Here is a 24,420-nt window from a genome sequence, read left to right as displayed (position 1 = left end):
ACGAAAACACAATATGATCATGTTAGATACATGATTCTGTATGGTAGCAATATTGTCTATGATGTGACTACAAGTAAACTACGCCAGATTCTAGACGCACCAGGACTGCACTTAGAACTGGGTCCACAAACCCAGCCAACTGGCCTACATTTCCCTGGCACTGTATTTCGTACAGCACAGGTTCGTCAGCTCATTTCTTCGTCTATTTATATATCATAACATCGTATCTACCACACATCTTCCTGGTAGACGTTCTGCACCTTGAGGCTCTTGACCAGCTGCTCAGCAGAAGACAGGGGAATGCCCCGCTGATCAGACAGAATCTTGGCCAGGGTGGCCTGAACCTCTCGGGCCATTCGCGAGGCGTCTCCACACACGTAAAAGTAGGCGCCCTGTTGCATGAGATCGTTGATCTGCTTGGCATATTCCTGCATTCGGTGTTGGACATAGACCTTTTGGACGGGGTCGACTCGGGAGAAAGCAGTGACCATGGTGAACTTGTCACCGAGCTCCTTCTCAATGCCGGCCCACTGCTCCTTGTAGATAAAATCCTCGTTGGGGTTTCGGCAGCCAAAGAAGAGAAGCTGTTGACCCACGTCGGTGCCGCTTTCGGCCTGCTTAGCTCGCTCCATGACAAAGGCTCGGAAGGGAGCAAGACCAGTTCCTGGACCAATCATAATGATGGGCTTCTTGGGGTCAGAGGGCAGCTTGAAGTTAGATCGTCGGATATGCACGGGGAGCTTGTGGCCCCCAAACTTGCCTCGGGGACCACTCAGCTCGTAGTGCACGGCCTGGGGGTCCTTGGACTTGGAGGGGTCAACACCATCCTTCTTGATCTTCATGTCAAGCAGCAGGTTGGTGGCAACACCCTTGATGGCGTACTCAGGGGCCTCAAGGGACTCGACCACGGCGGTGATGGAGATCTTGGACTTGTCCACCAAGGAAGAGGACGAGATGGAGTAGTATCGGGGGATCAGATGGGGGAGAGACTCAACCAGGAAGGAGAAGGGCACGTTGGTCCAAGGCTCGCCGCCAGACAGCTTGGAGAGAACATGGGCAATGTTGGTGTAGTGCTTGGCAACCTCATCGGCAAAAGCGTTCTTGTCGGAACCAAGTCGCAGAGCTTCCTTCTTAGCAGTCTCGGTGGGGGCGAAAGGAGCAATGAAGGCCAGCAGCTGTCGGGAAACAGCACCGTTGATCTCCAGGTAGTATCGGACAACAGTATCATAGGTAGTAGGGACAGGGAAAGAGGGCTTGTAGGTGGGATCAATGGGCTTGGCCTTGATGACATTGTGTCGCTTGTCCCAGAGACCAATGACCTTGAGGAATCGCTCAACTTCTTCGTCGGAGTTCTGAATGTGCAGAGCAAGATGGTCACCGGTGGTGTACTTGACGTTGGTGCCAACATCAAACTCGACGTGGATACAGGATCGCTTGGGGTCGTGGAACAGCTCTCGGGTCTCGGAAACGTTAGCCAGGAAGGGGTTACCGGCGTTGTAGGGGCCCTTGATCTCGCCTCGGAGAATCTTCTTGTTAGGCTCACCCAGGTACACAGACATGGCCTCAGCATCAGGCTCAGCAACAGAAGAGGAGTCCTCGGAAGAGGCGGTCTCGCCGGTCTCGGAGATCTTGACGGAGGGCTCATACTTGGCCTCATGCTCGTCCAGACCCTTGGCCTCCTTCCAGGCGGAGAAGAGGTCGTCCTTCCAGGCGAGGTAGTCCTCTTCCATGGTGCCCTGTCCATCGTCACCCTCGCCGTAGTCACCAATTCGCTTGGCGCCCAGCTTCTTGAGTCGCTTGTCCAGGTTTCGGCCAATCTCGTTGTAGTGTTCGTAGGTGTTGTTTCCAAGACCGAAAATGACGTAGTTGAGAGAAGACAGGGGAGAGTCGGGGTCGGCAGAGGGCTCGTCGGATTCGGCCCACTCGGAAGAGTCGTCGTTGATGAATTCGTAGAAGTTGACAGCGTTATCGGTGGGCTCTCCCTCGCCGTAAGTGGCCATGACAAAACCCACGACAATGTCGTCGCCCAGTGAGTTGAGGTTCTCGTAGTCGTAGTCCTCGAGATCGGCGGTCATGGACTTGAGGCCATATCGCTGGGTTGCTTCCTTGGACAGTCGGTTGGCGTAATCCTCGGCAGTTCCGGTCTGCGAGCCGTAGAAGATGATCACGTTCTTGCCGGTCTGCTCCAGCTTCTTGGTAATGTCTCGGGTCTTGTTGGAGTTGCCTCCGAACGATCCGAACGAGGTGGTGGATCCGAAGCCCTGCGAGCCCAGACCACCTGCATAGGGGTCCGTCTCGGGCTCCTTGGCCCACAACTTGCCCTTGGTGAAAAAGGCCAGGGTGGCCACGCCCACCAGCACCAGAACAATAAAGTCGAGAGAGTCGAGTAGAGCCATTGTAGAAGAGTAGATAGACAGAGAAGAAACTAGGGGGGCAATGGGGTTCAGGGGTGAGTATGATCCGTTGCTATCCTCGAGTTTTTTGGTGTTCCGCTGTGGTTCTGTATGGGTCGTCTGATCTAGCGTCTAAAAGAGAGAGTTGCAGTTATGTCGGACTAGGTGAGTTTTAAGCACACGGGGGTTTGTGCTGGCACAAGGTTTCAGTTTGGGTTTGGCTGGCTTAAGCTCGTGAACGTGAATTGTGGGGTGGGGGCTGAAACGTGATGGATAAGCGGTGCTGGGGGCGGATTATTAGAAATATTGGATATGGAATCCCCCTCGCAACAGTGTCAAAGGTCACGTGACTCTTCCTCCCTTTTCCGTGATCCATTCCTATGTCGTTCTATGTGTCTCATGTTCTTACTCGTACGACTCAATGCTGCTGCAAGTCCACGGTGGTTGATATGTTGATGAGTGTGCCATGTGTTGGACACGAGGGTGTTACTTGTAATAGGAGGAGGAGGAGGAGGAGGAGGAGGAGGAAAAACATGATTTTTGGAGAGAAAAAATCGTCTCGTGATAATTGGGAAAAGTAGCAATGATCTCCACCACAATACGCGATCACTATACCGCAGTTTTCCGGCCAATTCCCGCACCCGACGCCAAACTAACTCGACGCCATCTACACCCCCGCTTAAGCAAACGGTGCACATCATAGAGTTGTCCTGAGCTTGTGAAAAAGTGAATCTTATGACGTGTGGGGTTGTGACCTCCAGTTGCTGAAAGTACCACGAGTACCGATTACGAGTACGATTACAAGTATGAGTAGTCAAACTACTGCATTTGTGCAAAATTTCTTTTGTGATAATACTCTTGCAGCCCAGGTCAGCAGTACACAATGACCGAGGTGCGCACCACGAGAACAAACTACAGATCAGACTACAGGGTGGTAGTGTGTATCAAGCAGTAGGAAATTGTAGAAAGATCGGCACGTCAACTCTATGGCTCAACAATCGAGACGCGTCAAGCATTCCAAGACACTGGCTCGGCGATCGATTTAATCACCGAGACAGTTACCCGCAACGTTTCAATAAATAAATTCATCTATAGCTATGTAATTGTACATGTAACGGCGATGTACAACACTCTCCTTTAACATGGCACCTGATGGAACACTTGTGAGCCTCTCCATGGTTGTTTTTTCCAGCAAGTCTTCACGGCAGTTAAATCCTCGGAGTCATTTTTACTGCCTAGTAAGCATCTGGCTACTTTTCCGCCCGCCTCCAGATTATCACTGTTCAGAAAACTGTTCCACCTCCTCTTCCGCGCCTTCGGCGCCCTCCTGCTCTTCTAGTGCAGGACCGCCAAAACAGCAACGCTTGATCTTCTTTTCCAGACCGCCCTTTACGGGTTCACCGTTGATTGTCTCGAACACCGAGAGCACCGCCAGGGTGTTGAACTCGTAGTACATTTTTGGCCCCAGGGCAATCTCAGCCTTCTCTGGATCGCGATGGCCCAGACCCAGATCCTTGCAGTCCTTGATGACCACGTTCTTGGCAGAGGGCTTGGCCGCGCCCACCTCCTTCTTGGCCATGGGCAGGGCGGCACCACCTATAGGGAAGAGGTTGAGATAGTCGTTTTTGCACAACAGTCCAATCATCTCATCGGCACCCTTGAGCTTGCCCTTGTGTAAACACTGGCCCAGCCCCACAGAAGTTACGTACTGACTCAAGACGGGGTAGTCAGCCACCCCCATATTGACCACCAGACCTGCAAGACATGCCACAACATAGGCCATCATAACCTCATCAGAAACAGGGGCACGTGCGTAGTCGCTACCGTTGGCTTCGTTATACACGGGAGGAAGACATGTCTGCAGCACGAATTCTTTGTCCTTGAAATCAACAACAGCAGGGTCCAACAGAAAGGTCTTGTCGAACCGCACAATACTGTATCCAAATACGTTTCTCAAGTACGGAACGCACTTTTCCAGCGCCGCGCTCAGCTTTTGGCCCTTTCGGCTCTCCTTCTCGTCAAACAGCTTGACATTGATCATCAGACCCTCCAACTTCTCTCGGGTGATGATCCTGCCCTGAGAATGAGCTCCTACCATGTATCTGATGAGCTCCTTTGTGGCTCGATCATGAATGACTCCTCCGCCGTCTCCATTCACGTCACGTTCCCGCTTGGCTCGGCCGACATTCTCCTTGGAGTCTTCTTCCTCGTCGTCGTCGTTGTCATCTCCGTAATCATAGTCTTGGTCTCCACCTCCCATGCCGTCGTTGCCCTGCTCGCCCTTAACGGGAGGGTACTCGTCATCGTCATCATCATCATCCACGATTTGCCGCTTGGCCCGGGCGTTATTCCGTAGTGCTTCTCCAGGTCGTCGCATGGTTGTATTCTGGTGCAAATGTCAGGTTTCGCGTATCGCGTTGGCGATTAATTGGTAAGCTGCAGGTGAAAGGCGGCAAGTTTACGCGTCTGTTGGGAGTTCGAATTTTGGCTGGAAAGATTATTGCGCCGTAAATGCTGAGTTGGGACAACGAAAGAAGTGTTCAAGTACATACTGTACTGTACGCAACAGTACAAGAATAGCTTACCAATATATATATATATATATATATACGAACTTTGTATTGCAATTGTGGTCGTACTGTAGCTACTGTATCATAGAAGTGCATTCTAGGGAGTTTGATAAACTCGTAAGATTCGCCATGACGCGATGGTTGCTCTGAAACTACTTGTAGTTGGTATGAAAGAAAGGGGTGAGGAGTTTGGATGGGTTTCACGGTGGACACTACAACCAAACACTGTTAACAGACCACCAACTGTGCACATCTTTGAGGAACTTCAAAAAGAACAATTCAATGGGGAATGTCTATGTCGCTACAGCAATGAACCACACTCGTCTATTGAGGCCTGTCTACACATGGCTACTTGTAGTGTGCACCACCATCTGTATTGACTGAGTAAATACGGGGTACAGCATATGCAGCTACTGTACACTGATCTGTCACAAGTGATGGACCAGCACAGTCTATTGAGACAGCTGAGCAGCAATAAATCTATTATGCACATGTTGATAAAGTCGATTGTGTTGTAACATATCTACAGACATATGGACACCACGTACATCACAATAGCTACAAAGTAAGCATGGGCTCCATTGTCCACTTCCTTGCAACTCAAGCTCAACCAACTTAATCCACGTGCATAGACATCAGTCTTGGTTCGTCTTACAACTCTACTGCAACCACACACAATGTCCAACGCCGACTTGACCCATATTGAATCTGTGCTCACCGACGTGGCTCTCAAGGCCGGAGCTATTATCAAGGAAAAGACCGGAACCGCAGTCTTTGAGGATAAGAAGAATGGTGAGTAGCAAGGCTAAACCAGACATGGCAGAGTCTCTACTAACACAGCCGTGGATCTCGTTACGGAAACCGACAAGGCCGTGGAAGACATGATTCGAGAGAAGCTGTCAACAGCTTTCCCCGATTTCAAGTTCATGGGCGAGGAGTCCTTCTCCGGGGGCGACAATGCTGCTCTGTCGGACGCCCCCACCTTCATTGTGGACCCTATTGACGGTACCACCAACTTCATCCACGGATTCCCTTACGCCTGCACTTCTCTGGGCCTGTCAATTGACAAGGAGCCCGTGGTTGGAGTCATCTACAACCCCTTCCTGGACCATTTGTACACCGGAGTCAAGGATAAGGGCTCCTACCTCATCACCAACGCTGCCACCGACTCCCCTATCAAGGCTGCTCTTCCCCTCAAAAAGCCTGCCCAAAAACTTACTCTGCAGTCCTCAATCATTGGAATTGAGTGGGGCTCCGACCGTGTGGGCAACAACTTTGACACCAAGTGTGCCACCTTCCGAAACCTATCTGGAGGCCATGACGGTGCCGGATTCTGCCACGGCTTCCGATCTCTCGGTTCCGCCGCCATGAACTTTTCGGCTGTCGCCGCAGGCTACCTGGATGCCTACTGGGAGGGCGGCTGCTGGGCCTGGGACGTGTGTGCCGGCTGGGTCATCCTTAAGGAGGCAGGAGGCTTTGTTGCTGGGGGCAACAAGGGAGTCTGGAACCCTCCCGTGGACTCTCGAAAGTATCTTGCTGTGCGATCTGCCCCCGAGGCCGAACAAAAGGCTTTCGTTGAGGAGTTCTGGGGCCAGATTGACGGTTCTCTCGAGTACGACCCCTGACGTAATTTGTAGATGTTGAATTGAATAGAGTGTTTTAGTGAAGCGTAGTTGGGAGTTCTCAGATGTACTTGACTGGGGAAGTACTAAGTGCACTTGTGGGTGGTAGAGAGGTGACAGAAACGAAGAGGTTTGATATCGGAGAATTCCACGTCGCAAAGCAGCTATATTTCTTCTGGAGCCACCACAAATACTAGTCGTGTGAGTCTCACTGCCCATCCCTTCTCCCCTCGAAAATTCCAGTCTGAAAGTCACCCTACCGAAAGTCCCAACCAACTCTATTTTTGCATGCGCATATATAAACCACCGCATGTCCCATCCAGTCTTGTTCTGTATTGTACATGTCACATTATTATTGTAGGAACAGCTTTTTAATCCTACGGAGCCGTTTCTCTACAAGTGTGACTAGAGCAATGCAAAGCCTGCGCTAGCTGGAGTTCTCGACTGGTTTCTGGAAACGCTATTTTGGAAATTGGAATTACGAGATTATTCCTTACCGAGTGTCGGACATTCTGTCTTACTGTATATAAACATTAGGAACTGTGAAACCGTGAGAGGTCAAGTATGTATTAGACCATGATACGGAGAAGCTGGATCTTGGTACGATACGGGTCTTAGTATGATAGGGTCTTGGTATGATATGGGTCTTGGTACGATACAGGTCTTCCTGCCATTCTTTGTGATACGCCTTTGTTGTGTCCAAGATGATAGTGTGATGTTCAAAATGCTCGCGTGGGTCAGATAAAATTCTTTTTTCAGCCTTGTTGCCAGTTTCGCACATACGATACTATCGTACTCTTATTTGTACAGTGGACATTCGATTGTTTCGCCTGCGATAGCCGGTATCGATCACCCAATCTGTGACCGTCATATCTCATGATCTGTTCATGTGACCGGAGGGGATTCCCAATACCCGTTCTCGTATGTACAAGTGAACAACGTGAACAGCTGATTCAGTATGGACTATGGGTTATGGACAGCAACAGTCACGTGAGTAACAAGATGGTCAATACTGCAATCACACTACATTGATACTCTTCATTTCATCCACACTAGTCCAAGCGTAAAGTTGCCCTATCTACAACCTGGCGCATGCCTGGCGCAACTGACGGTGCGGATTATTAAAGTGTGATATCGTGTGGACAATGATCTTTATCTTGGCAGGTTGTATAGAAAAGAGGTGCAGCGACAAGAAAAATGAAACTAACGGACCATAGTATGCTGCAAATGATTTTAGCGCTTGAGAACATTCTTGTACAGTACATACTTGTAGAATGAACTCTTGTTGCTACCGTTGCAGAAACATAAACCCCTGTGCTTTCATTCTGCTTGTTCTTCACATTGTGCCATCTGGTCCGTTCCTCCACTCGAACGATCTCGCCTACTGCTCTACGACGACAGATCACACCACCTCGTGTGGACGACCTCATGGCATACTTTTGCCCCTTTAGGAGCTCTAGAGCAGGCTTTCAAACCGCTGCTTGCCTGTGTCTTACACTCCAGAGTTTGATAAGCTACTACTTGTAGTACCAGTAGCGTGGAGATAGCGAATCTAGGTGGGTTAAAGAGTTGCTACGCGAGGTGAGAGATCCCATGTGTATACGTGCCTAACCAGAGTGATATTTAATGGTAGTGTTGCTTGCACCAACTATGTATGTACAGTACATTCGCTTATCTATTTATCTCAGTATCTATATCTGCTTCTTCAAAGTCATAGCACACACCTTATCCCCACATCCCAAAAGGGCAAACATTTCCGTTTGATAGTATGGCTTAGATAGACCCCGATAAACTAGTGACAGACATGTATATAAGTGTGTCAAAGAGTCAGGAGCTGGGGTCTGTACCCACCAACACTGCAACACCACCCAAAACATGATTGAATATCTCGCTCTGGCTGCCTTTTTGGCAGTTGTCTCTGTCCTAGCATGGTCTCCCTCTAGACGCAGAACCGTGGTCCGAAGACTGTCCCACAACCTAGAGAAGGGCACCAATCCTCTCTCTGCTCACTTGTCCGAAAAGACCTCGACTCTCGGAGTTGAGGAGCCCTGCCCGTTGCCTACTCCTCTGGACATCACTCCTGAACAGGTTGCTACCTATGATGATAGACCTTGGAGACCCTTCCGTTGGCCTTATCACCAAACCATGTCGATTTTCAAGCTGGACATCAACCACTGGATCGACATGGATAAATGGTATGTGCGCTATCTGCAGGAAAAGCAGCGGCTCAACGAAAAGAACGGTACTGCAGCTTGTGACTGGCTTCCAGAGTCAGAACTGGCGTGCCAGGAGCTGCTGGACACAGTCGTCGAACATCTCGTACATCGATACCCAAAGCTGTTCACTATGACTGGCATATCGACAGTTGTCAATCATGTCACCAAAGAAACCATCGATCTCAAAGCCGATCATCCTCTCCACTTGCTTTCCAAGCTCACCAAAGAAGACTACTACGTTGTCCAGAAACGGGATGACGGACGTCATTATCTGGTGGCTGCTGAAGTGCCCTTCCCCGGAGGCTCCTTTTCCATCCAGACAAAGATCGGCAAGCATCTCAATGTCATTCATGAGCCTGTTCCCTACTACAAGGAGAAACTCATGCCCTCTATGGAACGGTACTTTGGACGAATGAAGGTCAACGAACCAGTTGAGAGAGCCTCCTGGTATGTCTCCTGGGACTACAACCTCGATGTTTCTCATGTTTATAACGATAAGCACACCGAAGAAACCGTCAGACAGGTGCCCTATGAGAACTTTGTGGTCCGAGTGGAACGTCAAACTCTACGAAGACTACCAAAGTCCAGAGCCATCATTTTCACGAACCACCCAGTCTACTACAAGATCTGTGACATGAAGGATGAGCCCTTTGTGCCCTCCATCATCAAAAAGGTCATGTTCGAGGCCCCCGAGGATATCATCAAGTACAAGAACTATCCAATGATCCGAGACTATCTGGTGGTTTACTTGGATCAACTGATTGAACGACAAATTGAGATGGGCATCATTAAACGAGATGATCCTATTAGAACCTCTGCAAACTATCCCTTCGCTCATTTCATCACCAAGCCATTTGTCAACTCTTCTGAACGAGTTGATGTTACCAACAAGCCAGAGGCGTAGATGGTTGAAGGGTCAGCATTACCAACAAGCCTTAAAGGAAGCTTCACGGTGTTATAATTTATGTATTAACTTATTGTGTCTATTATATTCTACAGTACAAGTATTTCTACTGTGTGAAATGTCACCATTTCGCAATTACAGTATGTACATATACAGATTTAGTTTATATACTAAATATATTAGTTGACGTTATTGTTAAATGCATGCAGCCAACCTTAAAAGAGCACCAACTGCATAGCACCAACATCAATATTGATCCATATCAACATCTGTCACGACACACACATCGCAATACACCATGGATTTGGCGCAAAAAATGAACGACGCCGTCATGGCAAAATACACCAAGGACAAAAAGGTCGGAGAAGGAACTTTCGCCGTGGTGTACGTGGGCAAACAGGTGAAGACAGATCGGAAAATCGCCATTAAGCAAATCAAAGAAGGCGAGTTCAAGGACGGAGTGGACATGTCGGCCATCAGAGAAATCAAGTTTCTGCAGGAGATTCGCCACGCCAACGTTATCGAGCTCATTGACGTGTTCACAGCCGGACCCAGACTGTCCATGGTCTTGGAGTTCCTGCCTACCGATCTGGAAGGACTCATCAAAGATACAAAGATTCTGTTCCGTCTGGGAGATGTAAAGGCCTGGATGCTCATGGCCACTCGTGGACTGCACCACTGTCATCGTCTGCAGATTCTACACCGAGATCTCAAACCCAATAACTTGTTGATCTCGCCCACTGGAGAACTGAAGATTGCCGATTTCGGTCTGGCTCGTCAGATGCCCAACCCCAAGGACAAAATGACCCCCACTGTGGTTACTCGATGGTACCGAGCACCGGAGTTGCTGTTTGGAGCTCGATATTACACCCCTGCGGTTGACGTATGGTCGTTAGGACTGATTTTTGCAGAACTCATGCTCAGATTACCGTACTGTCCTGGAGAAGACGACATAGACCAGATCGACAAGACTTTCCGGGCGTTTGGTACACCGACAGAGGAGGAGTGGCCTGGATTGACATCTCTACCTGCTTACCCCAAAACTGTCAACAAGTACCCTCATCCCTCAGTGCAGGAGCTGAAGATGCGGTTTTCGGCAGCTACGGAAAATGGTCTGGAGCTGTTCCAGGCCATGACGGAACTCAACCCGGCAGATCGAGTGTCCTGCGAGGAAGCTCTTACAGCAGACTATTTTACTGAGTTCCCCCGACCTACAAAACTGGCAGAGCTCCCAGGCCGAACAGAGTAATCATAGCATGTATATAACGAACTGAGACAGACATCATTATGTCTCTTTTGAACTAAAACTTGTTATTCGTGATCAGCATACCAAAAGAGTAGTGCTCAGTAATCATAGAGGGTCGTTCTCTCTCTAGTAATACAGTCTAAATGTCTCTAGTGTTACCGTTACACCATCTTGGCAACCTTCTCTCCAATGGCCATGGAAGAGGTGAGGCCAGGGGACTCAATGTTGAGTAGGTTGATGAAGCCAGGGAAATCGTCCTCCTGACGAATGACAAAGTCTTGGAAAACGCCCTTTTGGTCAGGGCCAGTGATTTTAGGCCGAATACCAGCATAGTCTGCCTGCAAATGCTGCCTCTCCACGGTCGGAAGATATGTCGTGACAGCCTCATAGACCTCATCAAGCCTAGATCCGTTGACCTGGAGATCATTTGGTGAGTCCACCCATTCCAGATCTGGTCCAAACTTGATTCTGCCACCAAGATCAAGCGTCAAATGCGTGCCGAGAGAAGCCTGAGAGCTGGGACAGGGGTAGACGAGTCTGTTAGTATGGGGCTTGGAGGCAGAATATGAGAAGTAGTTACCTTTGGCGTAGTAAGCAGTGACATGACGGTCCTCGGGAAGCAGCATGTTTGAGATTTTGGGCGCCGCAAGGCCGGCAGAGTTGACTACTGCGGCGGAGGTAATTTCCGACTTTTCACCTTCACTTTCCACTGTCAAAAGGTACTCGTTGTTCTTGTACTCCAGACCAGTGACATCAGATAGCAACGCAATAGTGCCTCCATTATTTTCAAATTCGCCCTCTAAATATAGCATGAGCGAGTGAGCCGAAATGATGCCCGTGGTGGGTGAATTGAGAGCTCCCGCGGTTGCCTTGACGTCTGGTTCAAGCCTCTTTCTGTCGGCATCTGATACCCACTCGATAGGCACCCCCAAAGCCGAGACCCGCTCATGCATTTTCTCCAAGTAGCTCAATTCGTCGTCATTTTGCGCCACAATCCATTTGCCACAGTTCTTAAGATCAACTCCGGCCTCCTGAGCAGTGCTGTAAATGAGCTCCTTGCCTCGAATACACAACTCTGTACGCAGCGATTCTGGCGGATAATAGATGCCAGCGTGAATGACCTCGGAGTTTCGGCTCGAAGTTTCCATGCCTACTGCCGGGTTTCGCTCCACCAGCAGAACCGAGTTGCTTGGGCTCTGTTTGGCCAGACTTGCTGCCACGGCCAAACCCACCACTCCTCCTCCAATGATGGTGTGCGAAAAGTCGGCTGAACGGGCCGGGGTGGAAGAAAAGCTCTTTATGTGTAAAGAGGGGGTGAATCTGGCGGCCCCTCCATTCACGTGACGTATGAGCTGTCTCGAGATCATCTCTTCTGTGTCGTCTTGATGTGTGTGTACCGTAGGTTGCGGGCTGGGGTGGGGTGCATGAGATGGGAGGGTTGTCAGGAGAAATGTTTAATAGAAAAGGTAAGTAACATGAAAATAATGGTTGACATATTAGTAGAGAAACTACATCATCTGTGAAGTACAAGTACATAATATATGAATAGCATAGGATGTGCAAACAGTGCAGTTGATATTGAGACAAGTCGTGAACTGTCACAAGTGTTTCACATGTCTAATTATAGTTACCTACTGTGCTCTCGTAGTAGCTACTGTACAGTACTGTAGTACGTCTCTAAGGGTAATGTCGTCGTGTGCTTCTCACAAAGTTCCGACATGCAGGTCTAAATCAGACTCGACTGAAATTCTCTGTTTTTGAAAACCCGACAAGACAGCTGATATTGAGCTCTAGACGACTCATAAATACGAGATCAAAGGCTATTCCGACCAAACACGACTTGGAGATTCACATTTTGCATCACATTCCGGAAACACTCGCTTTTCAAGACACAACCAATGCTCAGAATACACAACACCCGAATGGTGACCCGCTTATCAGGGCTCCTAGCTCTGCAATATCGAGCCATGTCTTCTGAATCGAAGACAAGGCCGCCTCTTGAGGAAGTACTGCCGAAAAAAAATACCCTAAGAAACTACCTGTTTCAACACAAGGTGCCATTGAGTTATGCTGATGTCATGAAGACATACCAGAGCTGCTACGACGACACTAGCGTTCCCAAAAAGGTGACAGGACAGGATCTGCTGAGTCTGCAAAAGATTCTGGCATCCCACAGAAAGCAGACCCGCACAATCAGTCCCCATGGACTCGCCCTGGAACACAGTGTACTGGAAACAGCTGCGGAGATGGGCAATCATATGGCTATCGCTACTTTGGCCGGTGAGATTCTTACTGCTACTGCTAAATACGAGCAGGCCAAGGCATCTGGTAATTTGGACTCGGCTGTAGACCTCGAGTACTCTCCTGAAGATATTGAGCATGCCCAGAAATTGCTGATGGAACTTAGTAAAAATGAGTTTCCTCTGGCCTTAAAGATCTCCGGCGACGTGGCGTTCCTTGTCGGCAAAGTGGACAAGGCTGCCGAGCTGTATTCCAAGTGTGCCGAACTTCTGGCTGGCGACTCTTCAGCGGTGGCTGCTTCCACACAGGCCGAATGTTTCCGAGGCATTGGAATCGTGGCCTTCCAGAACTACGAGCTGGCGGAGGCCCGACTGGCGTTTGACAATTGCATTTCCATGGGAGGAGCCAAGGATCATCCAGACGTGCATTTCTATCTGGGCCAAATGGCGTCTGAAGTTAGTGACTACCCTCGGGCGCGATTCCACTACCGAGAGGCCGCTAGTAAGGGGTTTTTCGACAGTTTTGCTCCTCTGGGCAACCTGGAGCTGTATTATTTTGACGATGTGACCATGGCTGGCCACTGGTTTGGACTGGGAGCCGAAATGAACGAACCCAGCTGTCTGGCTGGACTGTTTGACGTGTCTATGAGGAAGAAGGAGTATAGCAAGGCAGAGGGGTACAAGGAGCGTATCTTTGCTGGCAACGCTGAGTTTGTGCGGAGCTTCAAGCAGTCTCGAGACGACCTGTTGAAGGAGCTAGAGGTTTATGAGAAGAAACAGAGTGAACAAGACAAGGAGATGACTGGTGGTGATTTGTGGAAGTAGGAGAGGGGGCTGAAGGGTTGAATGTATATATAATCAAGGATATGAAGGAATGAAGTATAATTGATAGCTTCAACGAGGAATTTTCACAGATGCTGCTTGCAGTTGATTCGACACAAGGTGGTTGACTTATGATACATACACTCTTCTCTGTTTTATATAGCTTATGTAATGCATGCTCCTAAGTATTTTTTGGCGACGTCTCACACTGGGTATATCGTTAAACTGTAGTGGAGCACAGTTGCACGGGTATGTACGTTAAAAGCAGTGTTTTTCTCGGCATGACATGCGGAATATGTCCAGCTGCCATTCACAATCACTGTACATACGTTATTTAGTTATTCCGAAGTCGCAGCGGAAGGAAATCTTCCAATATTCGCAACCGTGTGTGTGTTAGCTGGTGAGATTACACGATGTGTTCTACAATTGTAGTACACGTAGTTGACCTTCTTCAGTGATGCTTAGGGCGATGACTAAAGGAGACTTCTGGGTGGTTTTCTTTGTCAGCCAAAAGCGGATAGACTGGTTGAGAAATGGACCTTGGGTCTCGAACTCGTCTTGAAACCCTTGCTCATCCCCTTCTTACCTCTTCGCCCACATTCTGCACAAAGTTCTGCCGGGATCTTCCGAGCGAGATTGGAGGCAATTGAGAGGGATGGCAGGATAGAGATGTAATTAGTGGGTCAGTCAAAGAGTACGAGAATCATGGAACTAGAGCTAGGGATCCACATTAAAATATTCAACTGCACGCCTTCTGTTTGTGGGCTTGATTCTCCCCTCACCCCCCGCACGTGTGTGGAGTAATGGCGCCATCATATTTCCTATTTCCGTGTCTCTCTGTTCTTTATTTTTCCAACGGTGCAAGCCAAAAAAAAGTTCGCCACCGTTCCTGCGTGGCGTGATAGAACCGAGGATATGCAGACATCTTGTGCCGAACGTGGGGGTATTGGAATTGCAGTAATGTACTGTACGTCGAATGGTGCAAGTGTCAGCTGAGGGTGCGGAATTGGAGTAGAGGAGATCACGGAACCAGCGTCATTGAGGGCAATCATGGCTAAGACTGCTGGTTTCCTGAACCCACGAAAATGATGTACCATCTTCTCAGCACTTCCATTTACCTCTTCTCTCTCCCCAGAAAAGCCAACCAGTCAGCTGACAGATATAGTAAGAGGCGCTGAATTTGGAAGCAGGGTAAGGGGTTGCTGCGTGTTGCGAAAACCCGGGGAAGCTGGAGACACTAGAGGCTATAGAGGCAAGGGTGACATGTGGGGAATGTACTAGGGCGTAATTCGGGTATGTGAGGTGGTGAGAATCTATTCCCGCCACTGCGTGTGCAATCCGAGTTCTCGAAGGCCCGATATAACCACACCCCTTCCGCCTCCCCTCATATTCACATTCGAAACCTTGAGCCTCGGCTTCAGCGCAACCGATGAAGATACTCTAATTTGGAAAGCTTAGTGGGAGTCCTGCAGGGCGTATATAACCTCTGGTCTCCCTACAGAGGTGGTCATCATTATCCACACTATACACAATGGCTGAGGGAGACTACAACGCAGTTCGAGAGGCTATTGCTGACATTCTCGACAACGACGACTACGACGACGGATCCATTGGACCCGTGCTTGTCCGACTAGCATGGCACGCGTCGGGCACCTACGACAAGGCCACTGGAACCGGAGGCTCCAACGGTGCCACCATGCGATACATGAAGGAGGCCAAGGACGAGGCCAACAACGGTCTGGAGAACGCCCGACAGTTCCTCGAGCCCATCAAGGCCAAGTTCCCCTGGATCACCTACGCCGATCTGTGGACTCTGGCTGGCGTTGTGGCTATCGAGGAGATGGACGGCCCCAAGGTCCCCTGGAAGCCCGGCCGACAGGACTACGTCGACGAGACCAACGTTCCCCCTAACGGACGACTCCCCGACGGAGCCCAGGGCCAGGACCACCTTCGAGACATCTTCTACCGAATGGGTTTCAACGACCAGGAGATTGTGGCTCTCTGCGGCGCACACAACATGGGCCGATGCCACATGGACCGATCCGGTTTTGAGGGCGCCTGGGTGCCCAACCCCATCCGATTCGCCAACACCTACTTCAAGCTGCTGATGAACGAGGAGTGGAAGCTCACCACTCTCAAGAACGGCGTCAAGCAGTACTTTAACGAGGACGAGGAGCTCATGATGCTGCCCGCCGACTACTCGCTCATGCAGGACCCCGAGTTCCACAAGTGGGTTGAGATCTACGCCGCCGACAAGGAAAAGTTCTTTGAGGACTTCTCCAAGGTCTTCGCCAAGCTCATTGAGCTCGGTGTTCGACGAGGTCCCGACGGCAAGGCCAAGACCAACTTCATTGATCGAAACAACAACGATCCTAACCCTCGACTTTAGATGTCGGGTGTGAGGTTGACGCAAAAGAGGAGTGTCTTGTAAGTATTATTTATGCATAACTGAATTTAGTTGATTTGTACATGTTTCTGTATGATGTTTTTGTATATATGTTCATTTGGTGGGCCGCATGTGTATATGATATGATTATCAAGGAGTTAGGGAAGCTAATGAGAGGCTACAAAAAGGCTAGCTAGCAAACTCCAATAAAGACAGCTTGTTTGTTGGCGTCATTGTTGTTCTCCTGGATGTAGTTTTATATTCACCTGCATGGCATACATCACTTGTCCTCCTGGTTGCCACCGAATATAGAGCAACTTGGTATGGTGTCTTCGTACAAGTATTCACATTCTAAACTGTGGATTCCATTAGCTTTAGACTTGGCTCAGTCATTTGGAACTTTGGGTGGAGTGAGAGACGTCTACCAGTCGTGTGACTACTTGTAGAACGTGTGTGGGCTTGTCTGGTGAACTATCGATCTGGAATGGCTATTGGGCGTCATAAGTACAGTACTGGAACTAGTACTGTACAAGTATCAGTATTTCTGCTCTAATTCACGTCCCCAGATTTTGAGACATGTTTACGACGATGTTCTTGGCAGTTGTTGGAGCTGCTAATAAAGAAGGCAATGTTCAAGGGTGTACAAGTATGGTAGTACAAGAGTACACAAGCAAGCGTAGCTGTCAGACGCAACCAGCGAGTATTTTCGGAATGGCTTACTACACAAACATTCTTACCCGCATACACGCACACATACACTCTCTCTCCGCTCCTATCATCGCTTGCGGTGTCTGATTACCAAAGCTTCCATTTGTCTATTCACAGGGTTTCGTATTATCATATTACCGTCTCATGTACAGTATTGCATGTCCCAACTCCTGTAATTTAGCAGATTGCTATTGAGGATGCATCAAGAAGTGTAGTGAAGGCGCTGTATTGAAGGCGATAGAGGTATAGAAGCTATGAGCAGTTGCTCTTAATCCAGTCCAGCACTTGTCACTGTCATTATTTGATCTTTAGTATCTCCATTGACCTGCTTACTCACCCCAATTTCCAAGCCCCGCCCCCCTTGGTTTCTTTTTTTACCCCGGGAAAAATGCAGATAAAGCGAGTGAGAGAACCAGGAATAAGGCATATTTGGGACGGGGTCTTACATAACAGCAAATAAGCGAAATACTGCGCTAGAGAGACCTAACGAGCAATCGACGTGATAGCAGGTGGTCTAATAACGTCCAAAATCGGTGCCTACCACATCCACTACTCCCACCACCGGACCGTTGCTACTGCGCCTACTGTACCCCACAGCACCTCGGTTCGGCTTTAGGTTGCATTTGCTGACACCATCTCTCCACATGTAATGCAGCACACATTCAGACAACGTGACTACTGCACTACACTATAATCAACTTTTCGACAACACACACTACACACAGATGGACCGTCTCAAAACGTCGGCTGTGGGCCAAAAGGTGGTGTCGTACGTGAGCGCGCGGTCGCCCGTATGGGGCGCGACCTATCTGCGCCACAGATCGAAAATCCTCTGGTCTATCTACATGGTGCTTTTTCTGTCCAATTTTGCTGGAGTGGGCTCCAAGCGCAGCAAGAAAAAGGCCAGGAAGGAGGAGAAGGAGGAGGAGCGCAAGGCCGAGCGCGAGGTGCTGGGCTCGGCCAACGCCATTCCGGAAAAGAAGGTCAAGAGCGAAATCAACAGAGAGTTCTTTCTCAAGTTCAAACGGGTCATCAAGGTCATGTTTCCGAACGGCCTGCGATCCAAGGAGTTCTGGCTGCTGTGTCTGCACACCATGTTTCTCATCATGCGGTCCGTCATCTCTCTGTACGTGGCCAATCTGGATGGTAAACTGGTTTCCGATCTGGTCAGAGGTAAAGGCCGGGCCTTTCTGTGGGGAATTGTCTGGTGGATGGTTGTGTCTGTGCCCGCCACCTTCACCAACTCCATTCTCTCCTACCTCCAGTGCATTTTGGCGCTGAGATACAGAAACAACCTGACCCAGCACATTGTGGGCGAGTATCTGCCCGAAAGCGGTAACCCCGTCTACTACTCGATCCATAATCTCGACGACCGAATCAAAAACGCTGACCAGCTCATCGCCGTTGATGTTCAACGGCTCTCACACTCCGTTTCCCATCTCTACTCGAACCTCGCAAAGCCCACGCTCGACATGTTCCTCTACTCGTGGTCGCTGTCTCGAAACCTTGGAGGAGAAGGCATGCTTTTGGTAGGTTTCCTGATCCAGGGCTCCGCCGTCGTCATGCGAGCGCTCACACCTCCCTTTGGCCGATACGCCGCCACCGAGGCAGCCCTGGAAGGAGAGTTCCGATTCGAACACACTCGTCTGATTGAGTACGCTGAAGAGGTTGCACTTTACAACGGCCAGGAGCACGAGAAGACAATTCTCGACAAGGGATACTTTGCGCTGATTAAACACAAGAACCGAATTCTCGTCCGACGACTGTACCATTCGTTCATGGAGGATTTTATCATCAAGTACTTCTGGGGAGCTCTGGGTCTGGCTCTCTGTTCCATCCCCATCTTCTTCAAGGTACCTGGCGTGGACGTTGCTTCTGCCGCAGCCTCTGGCTCCCGAACGGAAAAGTTTGTCACCAACAGACGAATGCTTCTGTCGTGTTCCGACGCCTTTGGCCGAATCATGTTTTCGTATAAGGAGATTGCGCAGCTGTCCGGCTACACTGCCCGAGTGGTGGCGTTAATGGACGTAATGGAGGATATCAAGCATGGCAACTTTGACAAGAACCAGATTTCCGGCAAGCAGGTGGACGCCCGGCACGAAAAGACACTGGCTTCTGTCACTGAGTCGTCGCTCGTCAAGACCCGATACTCCGACCCCTCTGAGGCTTCTGGAAAGACCATCATTGGCTCGGACATCATCTTTGACCGTGTCCCTGTGGTTTCTCCCTCTGGCGACGTGCTTGTTCCGGAGTTGTCGTTTGAGGTCAAATATGGGCGCCATCTACTCATCGTGGGACCCAACGGATGCGGAAAGTCGTCTCTGTTCCGAATTCTCGGAGGACTGTGGCCCGTCTACGCTGGTACGCTCACTAAACCTCCCTCATCAGATATCTTTTACATTCCCCAAAGACCTTATCTCTCTCGAGGTACTCTTCGACAGCAGGTCATCTACCCCTCTACCGAGGCCGAGAACAAGACTTCCGACAAAGAGCTGGAAGAAATTCTCAAGATTGTCAAGATTGATCACATTGTGGAGGCTGTTGGAGGCTGGGATGCCGAGCGAGAGTGGCGAGAAGACCTGTCCATGGGCGTACAGCAGCGAATCGCTATGGCGCGTCTCTTCTACCACAAGCCGAAGTTTGCCATTCTCGACGAGTGTACTTCTTCGGTGACCGCCGATATGGAGTATGTCATGTACACGCATTCTCAGGAGCTGGGCATTTCTCTGCTGTCTGTGTCGCATCGAACTTCGTTGTGGAAGTATCACGATCTTATTCTCCAGTTTGATGGCCAGGGTGGTTATCTCTTTGGCGACCTGGACCCCGAAGAGCGACTCAAGGTTGAGGAGGAGAGCCGACAGCTGGATGCTTACATTCGAAGCGTTCCTGATATGGAAGAACGTCTAGCAATGCTCAAGGCGTCTGTTGCTCAGTAGAAGGGTGCGAAGATTACGACGATGGTGATGGAGGTTCACAGCATATATTTTTATACAATCATTTTTGCAACTTTGGCAATTGTGACGGCTTGTACAGAACTGTGTATTATACCGTATCTGGGGGGTTTGAGCTGTACAAATTCAAGTCATCACCGATCTTGGTATACTGTACATGCTCGTAGTTGTACTTTGTACCTGTGGTGAGTACATACGGTCTCGTTACAATCCTCGTTAGCTTTAGGCAGATGATGATTGGGGTTTCTCATTACTCAACTACACACACCCTTGTATACACATTAAATTCATAAAACACTATATACTCGTCATGCTACTGTTGGACTACAAATCCATGCCCAACATGACCCACTTTTCCGAAATGACGCCCGCGGTCTTCGGGGTGAAGCCGACCCACATAAAGTCTCGTAGCAAGGACTGAAAGTGTGTGCATTCACGATCCAAATATAGAACCATGCCTGTGCACTCAAGGCAGTCGGATGCCAGGTCCAGCAAGGCAATCACGCTTTCTTTGAGCTGGCTCCAATCGGCGTCTCGAGGAATGGACACAAACTGGTGGAAGACATTGTTCTCAATGAATCCGATCCATTCCTGGTTGGAGCCAAACTCGGTGAGTCGGGTGTATTTGATAGATGCAGCGGCGGCGGCGGCGGCAGAAGTCGATGAAGACGCGAATGGTCCTGCCGCCACCCCCTTTCCGTACACGCCCACACTACAAGGGCTCTCTGGCGACGTGCCTGCGGACGACACGGACGGCAGAGAAAAAGTGGAGGCGTAGGAAGACGAGGAGCCCATTCGGGAGCGGGCCCTCACGTCGTCCGCCGGTTGTTCCGCGATGGAACTGATCACTGCTCCTTTTCTGAACTGTCTCTCACACAGTTCGGAAAGTTCCAGTGATGCCCTAGACAAGTCTACGGGACTTGGACTCCGAGTTCCCTCAGGAGTGCCACTCTGGTACCCCAGCCGGCAGAGCGCAGTAAGAGAAGTTGGTGGCCGCCACAGCCGACACCACCTGGCAGGACGCCAGGGTAGTAGCCGACTCGGCCTCAACTAAATTATTCTTGGGATTAGGGGGTTCCATTGATATGGAGTCCTCACGATTGGGGAGGAGATAGAGAGAATTCGAGTTGGACATTGTTTTGGGGGTGTTTTGAGGCGTGTTTGAGGGGTGTTGTGTTATGCGGTGGTCTTTGTATGACTTTCACTTAGGAGGTTGGCCCACTGTGCATTGATATATTTACAGTAAAAATTTAAGCTTTGGGTATTGTGGCGTCAGGGTTGGGGTTGGGACAAAAAGTGAGGGAGTTTGGGAGGGCAAGGGCAGTCAAAGCGGGGGTTGAGAGGGGGTATGTATGTGGGGAAGGCCCAGATGCTCGGATGTGGCCAATTTTATGTCCATTTTCGCCCCTGAATCGCCCCAATATCGATATTTACATTACCTTACAATTACGACGACATGACACTAGTCCGTAATACTCTATGTATGAGTACAATACAAGGTTACTGTGGGGGAGGATGTACGAGAGGAGGAGGTAAGGCGGAACAAGAGAGAGTGGCTCATGAGATGGGGTTTTGACCTGAAATGTACTGGAATATTCCATGCGAAGATTTTGGGTTGGATTTTGGGGCAAAGCCGTCACGAAAATTTGCCCTATTCACCTATTTATGGCCAATTCTACGCTCCTTTGCGGATCTAGGCACACATGGTCCGAGCCGGATTTTGCTTGGCCAGAAAGTACTTTTGAGTTCTCTACTGCTGCTGGTAGGTGGTCAACTACAGCCATCATGCGTCTCAAGGAGATACGCATTTCACCAATTGCGGTGGTGGTTTTGTACAGTCCAAGAAAAGAGCAATCCGGTGTAGTCCTGAGCGTCACGTGGTTGTTTGGCTAGGGCCGCTTATTGTCATGATATTTTTTCCTCCTCGGTGTGTCGGAAAAACTGTCACCGAACAAAGGGTGTTCAGGGACTGCTTGAATGAGACTGGTGCATGGCGGACATGAATCTTGTTCATGCTGTAGGGGATGGATGAGAGTAAGATACAAATAATCGCTACAAGTAGCTATAATGTACATGAATCGACTTTGTGAGCGAAAAGGCTGAAAAACTGATTTTAAGCAATGGTTTTTCGGGCTATTGCACTAACTGTTGCAAGAAGTATCGTAGTTTGCTGCAGTTTCATTATCCATTTAAGATACCTGCCTTGGATAAGATTCAAAGTCGCAAGAAGAGTGCAGTGCGTAATTTTGAGCTCTTAAAGCCGAGGTCAGGGGACCGTCCCAAGTCTGAGGCGAATCGGACATAGATGTCGTCTGAGACAGGCTAATGGTAGTATTCGTGTTTCATGGGGATCGAACGGACTGGATTATAGTTGGACACCCTAGTTACCAGTAGTACGAACTCTTAGTCACACGACTGCAGTAGTCAGTCAGGAGAGAGCAAAATTGCATGCCTAAGAGAACACACATCGCAGCCCAAAGTTGTAATGTCTGAGAACAGGTATCATACTTGTACGCAGAATAAATAAGACCGCTTGGTAATTATTTATGTATTAAATTAAAACATTGGCATCATTTCAACATGTTTTTTCTACCCCATATCCGTCCTTTTCACTTCTATAAAAGTACAGTATAACACCCTTGTATCACACATCCCACCGACTATCAATAAACTCATGCATGCAAAAACTATCTCGTACCTGTAGCACTATCACGTCAACAGCCCCTTTCCGCGGTTCTTTCTAGCCCCTCTGGCCATGATGCAACACAAGGAAATCAAACACCCGTATCAGGGCATCAAGTACACGGTGCTGGTGGTGATTGCGGCGTTTCGAGTGGCCAACGCCCTCACCACAAAGACCTTCTTCCAGCCAGATGAGTACTGGCAGTCGCTGGAACCCGCACACAGACTGGCCTACGGCTACGGCTACCTGACCTGGGAGTGGCATGAGGGTCTGCGGTCGTCGCTGCCACCTCTGGTTGGAGCAGGCATCTACAAGGCACTACAACTGCTAGGTCTTGACGATCCCCGAATCGTGCGTATCGCACCCAAGATTGTCATGGCTCTCTTTGCGTCGGCAGGAGACGTGTACACATGGAAGCTGAGCGCTCGTCTACAAGGACCGGCCGAGGCTCCTTGGGCACTGTTTGTGTCCCTGCTGTCGGCCTTCAACTGGTTCTTTCTGACCCGTACTTTCTCCAACTCGGCAGAGATGGTTCTGACCGCCGTGGCGCTCAATTACTGGAGCTTCAATGGCAAGGAGGTCAATTTCAAACGGCTGTCAGTGGCACTCTTCATTGGAGCCATCAGCTGCGTGCTTCGACCCACAAATGCCATTCTATGGGCTGTGCTGGGTCTCCATCTGGTCTTGACAACCACTGCCAAGATGCGAGTTCTGTGGCTGGCGGTTCGAAACGTGGCGCTAGTTTTTGCCGCCACATACTATATTGACTACCTCTACTACGGCGAGCCTGTTTTCCCGCTGCTCAACTTCCTTAAGTTCAATTTGCTGCAATCCCTGGCTCACTTCTACGGGACCTCCCCCACTCTGTACTACTTTTATGAAGCGCTTCCTTTGCTCACCGTCGGTTGGCTTCCCTTAACCCTGTGGGGCCTGTGGATTAACAGATCGCAGGTTCTCGTCAAGGCGGCCCTTGCCGTTGTCGTTGCCTTCTCGCTCATCAGACACAAAGAGGTCCGCTTCATCTATCCCCTGGTGCCCATTCTGCACATGGCTGCCGCCGAGGCTATCACCCAGACCCCCAAGAAGTTGCGCAAGTGGCTGGTGTGGTCACTGGCACTCGTCAATATCCTTGTTGCGGGCTACTTCTCCCAGGTGCACCAGCGAGGAGTGGTGGATGTGGTGGAGTATCTGAGCACAGAGCCCCAGGTAACGTCTGTGGGCTTCCTCATGCCGTGCCACTCCACTCCTTACCAGTCCCATTTGCATCGAGATATCCCTGTGTGGTTTCTCACATGTGAGCCCCCTATTGGTTTCACTGCCGAGGAGCAGATGACGTATCGGGATCAGGCCGACCAGTTCTACGACGACCCGCTGCAGTTTGTTCAGACGCAGTTTCCTGAGTCGGTGGCTGTGTCTGCCCGAGAGGCCCGGACCCCTCTGTTCCACCCCTCTCATCTGGCCATCTTTGAGAGCCTGGAAAAGAAGTCACCTGAGGTGATTGAGCATCTGGTGGAGTTGGGATATAAGCGAGGAAAGACCTTTTTCAACTCGCATTTCCACGACGACTGGAGACGAGAGGGGGATGTTGTTGTTTATAATTTATAGGTTATGGGCTACGGCTCAGTATATACATTAATGCATTTATGCTGAAGTGCAAGTACGTACGTACCATTGGTACA

At 49.7% G+C, this 24,420-nt stretch overlaps 11 protein-coding genes across 11 annotated transcripts; 7 read left to right on the top strand and 4 right to left on the bottom strand.

The window, feature by feature from the left end:
- Positions 1–227: 227 nt before the first annotated feature.
- On the bottom strand, positions 228–2,396 carry YALI1_D05474g (uncharacterized protein; the record flags this gene model as incomplete). Its single annotated transcript, XM_502404.3, has 1 exon — positions 228–2,396. The coding sequence occupies one exon, from the start codon at positions 2,394–2,396 to the stop codon at positions 228–230; it is 2,169 nt and encodes a 722-aa protein (XP_502404.1).
- A 1,273-nt stretch (positions 2,397–3,669) lies between these two features.
- On the bottom strand, positions 3,670–4,770 carry YALI1_D05450g (uncharacterized protein; the record flags this gene model as incomplete). Its single annotated transcript, XM_502403.3, has 1 exon — positions 3,670–4,770. The coding sequence occupies one exon, from the start codon at positions 4,768–4,770 to the stop codon at positions 3,670–3,672; it is 1,101 nt and encodes a 366-aa protein (XP_502403.3).
- Positions 4,771–5,640: 870 nt separating this feature from the next.
- On the top strand, positions 5,641–6,588 carry YALI1_D05440g (uncharacterized protein; the record flags this gene model as incomplete). Its single annotated transcript, XM_502402.4, has 2 exons — positions 5,641–5,755; positions 5,804–6,588. The coding sequence occupies 2 exons, from the start codon at positions 5,641–5,643 to the stop codon at positions 6,586–6,588; spliced, it is 900 nt and encodes a 299-aa protein (XP_502402.2).
- Positions 6,589–8,460: 1,872 nt separating this feature from the next.
- YALI1_D05414g (uncharacterized protein) lies at positions 8,461–9,705 on the top strand (the record flags this gene model as incomplete). Its single annotated transcript, XM_068282603.1, has 1 exon — positions 8,461–9,705. One exon carries the CDS (start codon positions 8,461–8,463, stop codon positions 9,703–9,705), a length of 1,245 nt encoding a protein of 414 aa, XP_068138704.1.
- Positions 9,706–10,003: 298 nt separating this feature from the next.
- YALI1_D05398g (uncharacterized protein) lies at positions 10,004–10,954 on the top strand (the record flags this gene model as incomplete). Its single annotated transcript, XM_502400.3, has 1 exon — positions 10,004–10,954. The coding sequence occupies one exon, from the start codon at positions 10,004–10,006 to the stop codon at positions 10,952–10,954; it is 951 nt and encodes a 316-aa protein (XP_502400.2).
- Positions 10,955–11,112: 158 nt separating this feature from the next.
- Positions 11,113–12,318, bottom strand: YALI1_D05375g (uncharacterized protein; the record flags this gene model as incomplete). The annotated part of the gene is made up of 1 exon (XM_502399.1): positions 11,113–12,318. The coding sequence occupies one exon, from the start codon at positions 12,316–12,318 to the stop codon at positions 11,113–11,115; it is 1,206 nt and encodes a 401-aa protein (XP_502399.1).
- Positions 12,319–12,849: 531 nt separating this feature from the next.
- On the top strand, positions 12,850–14,016 carry YALI1_D05370g (uncharacterized protein; the record flags this gene model as incomplete). The annotated part of the gene is made up of 1 exon (XM_502398.3): positions 12,850–14,016. One exon carries the CDS (start codon positions 12,850–12,852, stop codon positions 14,014–14,016), a length of 1,167 nt encoding a protein of 388 aa, XP_502398.3.
- A 1,528-nt stretch (positions 14,017–15,544) lies between these two features.
- YALI1_D05343g (uncharacterized protein) lies at positions 15,545–16,402 on the top strand (the record flags this gene model as incomplete). The annotated part of the gene is made up of 1 exon (XM_502397.3): positions 15,545–16,402. One exon carries the CDS (start codon positions 15,545–15,547, stop codon positions 16,400–16,402), a length of 858 nt encoding a protein of 285 aa, XP_502397.1.
- Positions 16,403–17,832: 1,430 nt separating this feature from the next.
- YALI1_D05320g (uncharacterized protein) lies at positions 17,833–20,043 on the top strand (the record flags this gene model as incomplete). Its single annotated transcript, XM_502396.1, has 1 exon — positions 17,833–20,043. One exon carries the CDS (start codon positions 17,833–17,835, stop codon positions 20,041–20,043), a length of 2,211 nt encoding a protein of 736 aa, XP_502396.1.
- Positions 20,044–20,382: 339 nt separating this feature from the next.
- Positions 20,383–21,193, bottom strand: YALI1_D05286g (uncharacterized protein; the record flags this gene model as incomplete). The annotated part of the gene is made up of 2 exons (XM_068282602.1): positions 20,383–20,959; positions 21,009–21,193. 2 exons carry the CDS (start codon positions 21,191–21,193, stop codon positions 20,383–20,385), a joined length of 762 nt encoding a protein of 253 aa, XP_068138703.1.
- Positions 21,194–22,813: 1,620 nt separating this feature from the next.
- Positions 22,814–24,346, top strand: YALI1_D05270g (uncharacterized protein; the record flags this gene model as incomplete). The annotated part of the gene is made up of 1 exon (XM_502394.3): positions 22,814–24,346. The coding sequence occupies one exon, from the start codon at positions 22,814–22,816 to the stop codon at positions 24,344–24,346; it is 1,533 nt and encodes a 510-aa protein (XP_502394.3).
- Positions 24,347–24,420: the final 74 nt, after the last annotated feature.

The sequence above is a fragment of the Yarrowia lipolytica genome, chromosome 1D (assembly GCF_001761485.1).
Source record: "Yarrowia lipolytica chromosome 1D, complete sequence".
NCBI classification, from domain to species: domain Eukaryota; kingdom Fungi; phylum Ascomycota; class Dipodascomycetes; order Dipodascales; genus Yarrowia; species Yarrowia lipolytica.
Note: the sequence above shows the minus strand (reverse complement) of the source record. Positions and strands in the feature narration are given on the sequence as shown.